This window comes from Natator depressus, chromosome 1 (assembly GCF_965152275.1).
Source record: "Natator depressus isolate rNatDep1 chromosome 1, rNatDep2.hap1, whole genome shotgun sequence".
NCBI lineage: Eukaryota > Metazoa > Chordata > Testudines > Cheloniidae > Natator > Natator depressus.
In genome coordinates, this window is record NC_134234.1 from 344,322,688 (window position 1) to 344,328,778 (window position 6,091).

Sequence of the window (6,091 nt, forward strand, 5' to 3'; positions counted from 1 at the left end):
GGAAAGGAATGTTCCAAGATGGTGTAATTGACTGATTTCTGTTTTCTCAGTTACTTTTATTGTAAATGAAATAAAACCATAGCAGATCAGTGACAAGCTGGGGATGAAGGTGCCATGTCAATGTGAGTCATTGTCAGTGAGAGGTGCTGAAAGCAAAGATGGGACTCATGATATAGACACACTACAGGCACTCAGCCATGCAAATACAAAAACTCAACGCTGTTAGAAGAAACTCCATTCTTATTTGCTGCGTGGACGTTAGAAGGCAGCAGAGCTGGAAGGTAGGTTTGCTTAGAGACAAGGATGGTCGCACTGTCCCCTCTGAGTAGAAACAGCTGCTCAGTGTCAGAAGCTAAACTGTCCTCTGCGGTGATACTTACAAAACACTTGACAACGGCTGGTGGGCTGAGACCACTGTCATTTTGCTGACCAGTATTGTCTCTTTGTGCTCCTCCGTCTGTCTGCCGGTTCCCTCCTGTTGTCTCTCGTTGCAGACGGTAGACTCTTTGGGGCCAGACGCAATGGGGTCCTGGTCCATGTCTGGGCTTCTAGGTGCTATCAGAAGAAAGGTAGCTAATAATAATTATAAGAAACAGCAGCAAGATGTGCTGTGGTCTGAACAATTCAGGGAACCCAGAATCATTTGCATCACGAATATCACTGTTACACAGGTGGGGAAAGTGACTCACTTAAGAAAGAGGTCGTGGTGTGTCCACGGAAGGGAAGGGAAAGGATCCCGCATTTTCTCTCCTTCTCCAGTCTCCTGCTCTGTTGTTGCCACCAGTGGATCTCCCCATGTACCACGGACTTTCATTCTCTTGAATGAAGTAATGTATGGCCTCAGCCTCTGTGGTTTGGAAGCTCTGCTGGAATTCTCCTGCCACCTCTTCCAACCTGCTTTTCAGTTGTTGCCTCTCCAGGTAGTTGTCTGGAATGGCAAAACCTGCTTTGTACATCTTAGCTGCCTCCCACACTGACTTCTGCTTGTAGAAGAGGAAATCCCCCCAGTGAAGGTAGACTGCCTGCTGACACTTCTTGCTGAGGCTGGGCATTTCACTCAGGAGATTGAGATAAATCTCTTCTTGGTAGTGAGGTGTGTTTTCTCCATACATTTCAGCTAAAGCCAGCCTTGAAAACACAGAGGCTGGATCTTTCTGCACAGCCTTTTTGAAGGCCTCAATAGCTGCTGCCAATATTTCTTCTCTTCTGCCTGACTTGGCCTGCTCCAGTTGTTTCTTGTAGCAGACGCCAAGGTCATAGTGAAGGAGATGATAATTGGGGTTCAGAGAGATTGCTTGCTCTAGAACAGAGATTGCTTTTTCTATGAATTCTGGTTGAAAGAACTTGGCTGCATGTCTCAGGACCTCAGGGTCCAGGCTATTCTGAACAACATCTTCTAAGAGGGCTTTGGCTTGCTGTCTATCACACTTCTTAAGGATCTTGGCTAAATACACCTTAGCTTCATAGTTTTGCTGCTGTTCATGGAGAATGGCAACCAACTTCTTTTTGGCTGCTTCCCGAAGTACAGGCTTGTGTGAGTGAGTCCACGATGCAAAGACCGCAATTGCCAACCCAGCAAGAAATTCCCCATTTGCTTCGTCTTCTCTTAATGCAATTTGGAAACACTTTGTGGCTTCAGTGCCATTGCGGAAGCCTGCTGCCAGGAGAGACCAGCCTTTCTGTGCATGTATCTCAGGGATCTGAGCTGCATGTGGAGAGCGGCTCTTCAGGGAGCGGCAGATCTCTCTAACCTTGTCCAGGTAAAGCTCAACCAAATCATAGTGGGCCAAGTGATAATAGATCCAGGCGTAGTTTCCATAAATGACCAGGACCTGCCGGGGGAAGTTATCTGGGTGATCTCTTTGCAGAATCTCTTCGGCTTCTCTAAGGCTTTGCAGAGCGTCTTCATATTGCCCTTGCAGGTGGCAGAGATAAGCCTGCATGGCAAGGAGCGTGGGCTGGTTCTGGTAGTGAATGTGGGCAATCCTGAGAGCCAGAGTTTGGAGGAGGTGAACTGCATCTACCTGGTCTCTGATTTCAAAGTTCCAGGTGAAGTGGCACTGGAGGGCCTGCAGCTTCTCCTTCAGACGCAGGGTGCTGCAAAGAGAGGGGAAAATGAGACTCCATCTGGGCTGAATGAATTTCCACTACATGCTGCAATCATCCCCACCACCATGACAGGGAGCGACACTGCCCCCCACCTCCAGTGAGTACCCCTGCTGCAGGTATCCCCTTCAGCACCCACCAATTGTACCCCCACCCCCACATTCCCTCCCCCTCCCCACTCGGCAGTGTCCTCTTTTTGGGAACCTGAAATATGGTCACCCTGGAACAAGCACCACACTGAACAATAGAACAACCTTCCCCCCCCCCCGCCTTGTTAGACTCACAGGACCACCCCCCCCGCCTTGCTAGAGACACAGCCCCCCCCACCCCCCAGCTGTCCCTGCGCTCTGGTCTGGTGCCGGTGCCCTGCGCTCAGGGTGGTGCTGGGGGGGCAGTGGGGCTACGTGCAGCTGGTTCCCCTCCCAGCAGCCTCCCCCGCGCTGTAGCTCCGGGCTCCTGCTGCTGCTGCCTTTTCTCTCTGCATCTCCTGGGCTGGTCCCGTCCCGCCCCCCAGCTGCCCCTTGGCTCCAGCTCCCCAGGGATCAGAGTTAATCTCTCCCCCCCGCCCCACACGCACCCGCAGCCAGGTTTTGCAGAGGGGCGCGGAGGGGAGCAGGAGTTACAAGGCCAGTGAATAGTCTGGTAACAGCCACGTGGATGTTAGAAACTACAACAGAGAGAAGGAGGACTTGTGGCACCTTAGAGACGAACCAATTTATTTGAGCATAAGCTTTCGTGGGCTAGAGAATGCATCCGATGAAGTGAGCTGTAGCTCAGGAAAGCTTATGCTCAAACAAATTGGTTCATCTCTAAGGTGCCACAAGTCCTCCTTTTCTCTTTGAGAATACAGACTAACAGGGCTGCTCCTCTGAAACACAACGGAGAGGGGGCACAGGGCTGGGGGGGGCACTCTCTTACCGGCTCCTCCGTTGATGCGGAGCGAAGCCGGAGTGACAGCTGGCCAGAGGGGGAGTTCTCCGTGAAGGTACAGCGAGGGGAGCTCGCAGGGGAGGTGTCAACAGTGACCTGCACTAGCCCTGAGAGGCACCAGCCTGGAGAGTCAACAGGACGCAGAATCACCCCAGAGTGACCGCGCCCCAGAGATTTAAAAGCCGGAGATTTACAGCCCAGAAATGCGCAGAGGGGGGTGGCAAGCTGTCTGACTTTAGCCCTCGCTGGAAATGTCCCCCCCGCCCAGCGACCCCAATGCTCCTACCTCATTGCGATCCGCTGAGTCCCAGGCAGGGGAGGTGACGGCTCCTTTCACTGCCCCGGGTTTCTTCCCACGGTGTGGAAGTGCCCGGTTCAGGGAGAGACCCGAGTTCTGCCCGGGCAGGACGGACTGTGGCCGCCCGGGCGATGCTGCCCTTCATACGCAGGGCGGGTTGCTCGCTGGGGATCTCGCTGGTTTGGCTGGGGAGCTGCCTTTCCCCAGGAAGCGAGAGTGAGCAGGAGAAAAGGAAACTGAAACTTAACTTTCACTTCCCCTTGTCATCTTCAGCGTCCGCTCAGCCCGAGTCGCCACCTGCAGCTCCATGGGTGACATGGGGCTAGTTATGGGGTGTGTGTGTGTGTGTGTGTGTGCGCACACACGCGCTTGCACACGTACAATCCTGGCCTGGGCTTCCCAGCACACAGACGGGGTCACTCACCATCACCACGCCGCGGCGCGCTCCCCGCTACGCCCCCAACCAGCTCCACAGCCCCCTGCCCCGAACCGGTTGCCCGTGTCCCGGCCCCGGCCAGCCCTTCCCCACCACCGAGGGGTGTTCGTATCGCCCTCATGCACTTCCAGGGCCCTGCCTGGGCACAGAGCAGCGAGGAGCAGAGGGCGATGACGGAGGCAGGGCAATTAGCCAAAGGTGAGAGCTTTGTACCTGCTCCCCCAGGTCTCCTCCTCTCCCCGAACCCTCCCCCAGCTTTATCCGCGCAGGGTGCGATTTTCCAAAGGCCCCCCTGCCCCCGGTTTAGACACCCAGGCCCCATTGGCTGCCAGCGTGAGCCATGCTCCTCAGTCACTTCGGCACTTTTGAAAATGCCTCCCCCACATAGAAATTAAACCCTCTAAAGTGAGGAAATAATAGTCAGGTTGTGACCGTATAGATCATTGTTGCAACCACTGTTATATATTTGCAGCAAATATGGTACAGAGGTTGTCGTGTGAGGTGTCTATGGAGAGGTTAGGATTGGCTGGGTAGGATTATGCTGTCTGTCTGGGTGTATCGTTGTTGTGGCTGAAGTGATGAACATTGGCTATGTACTTGTATCTCAATGTGCTTGATTCTAAGTAGCCTCAGGGAAGCATTTGGTCAGCTTCTTGAGAAGGGACTATTCTCGGTAAGTGCCCAGTCAAGAAACACTTAACGGACAGTGGACCTTGGGAGACTCCAATTCACATGAGAAGTCTTCCTGGGAATGTTCAAGGTAGCATGTGAGCAATGGCTGCTCTCCCTGTAAAAGAATTGAGTCATGCAGGGACATGTGGCTTGCCCATGTGACTCCAAACGCCATCTTGCTGCTGTGATTTTCCACAGTAAGAACAAAGGGGTGTCCTTCCACACGGCAGAGGATATAAAAGGCCCTGGAAATCCCTCCATTTTATCTTCAATCCTGTTTCTTACCTTTGGAGAGACTTTGCGACACTGAAGCTCTGAACAAAGGACTGAATGACCCATCCCAGCTGGGGACGTTCTCCAGAGACTTGATTTGAACCTGCCATTTATTCCATCACTGTGACATGCCTGAACCAAGAACTTTGCCATCACTGTATATCATTGATTCCATTTAACCAATTTTAGCTCTCATCTATATTTCTTTCTTTCTTTCAATGAGTAAACTTTTAGATTCTAAAGGATTGGCAACAGTGTGATTTGTGGGTGAGATCTGACTTGTATATTGACCTGGGTGTGGGGCTTGGTCCTTTAGGTTTGGGAGAACCGTTTTTCTTTTACTGGGGTATTGGTTTTCATAACCAGTCGTCCCCATAACGAGTGGCCCTGGTGGTGATACTGGGGAAGTGGAGTGTCTAAGGGAATTGCTTGTGTGACTTATGGTTAGCCAGTGGGGTGAGACCGAAGTGATCTGTTTGGCTGGTTTGGTGTGCCTTAATAGTAAAGGAAACCCAACCGTGGGCTGTAACTGCCCTGCTCTAAGCAATTTGTCCTGAACTGATACTCTCAGCTGTGTCTCGCCAGAGGCTGCATCGTTACCCAGGTTCCCTGTGTAGCCTCATCTCTTCCCTTTGTAGTGCCGCATGCTGGTGCGCTCTTCAATGACACGATCGCGTTCTATCTCCGTGGGCCCCTGCCTGGTTCACTGCGCTGTGGGGACAGTGTGGGGGTGACTTCTGTTCAGTCCTACATGGGTTCTTACTCTCTGCTCCTCATTGCAGTGTCTGAGCGCTTTCCAGCTGTGCATTAAGTACTGTGACTCACACCTGTCACATGTTTGGTTTCTCCTCTCCCAGAGGGAGAAGCGTCTTTCCCTAGGGTTTTTTAAATATACATTTTGTTTTGTTTCAGAAGGTGGAGGATGTAAAAGGGGGAAGGCCGGTGGCTAGTTGCCATTTCCTTCTCACTAATAGGGAGGAGCTGGCTGTGAACCTGAAGGTGGAAGGCAACTTGGGTGAAAGTGACTACACAGCGATAAAGAGTTTGTGATCCTAGGGGAAGGAAGCAGGGGGAGCAGCAGCATAAAGACAATACACTTAAAAAGCCGATTTCAACAAACTCAGGGAATCGTTTGCCTGGTTCTCTGCCCTCGATCGGTAGGGGGGACTGTCCCATCATTGAGGGGTGAGGGGGGAACAGCCAGCACCCTAGGGCCACATCTAGAGCAATTTATTTAAAGGGGATGCAAAGCCGCGGTTGCTTTTTGTTGGGGGGTGTCGGTGCCTGAGGCCTGGGCTTGCGAGGGTTAACGGGCCCTGACCAGCTCCCAGCTGAGAGCCCCTTGCTGGAGATGCATAAAGGGCTCCTTAAAGGCA

At 52.4% G+C, this 6,091-nt stretch overlaps 1 protein-coding gene across 1 annotated transcript; it reads right to left on the reverse strand.

Moving 5' to 3' along the window:
* On the reverse strand, positions 1-3,327 carry LOC141992493 (interferon-induced protein with tetratricopeptide repeats 5-like). The gene is made up of 2 exons (XM_074961714.1): positions 3,323-3,327; positions 1-2,097 (listed from the first exon to the last, which is right to left on the reverse strand). The coding sequence occupies exons 1-2, from the start codon at positions 3,325-3,327 to the stop codon at positions 690-692; spliced, it is 1,413 nt and encodes a 470-aa protein (XP_074817815.1). The 3' UTR covers positions 1-689.
* Positions 3,328-6,091: the final 2,764 nt, after the last annotated feature.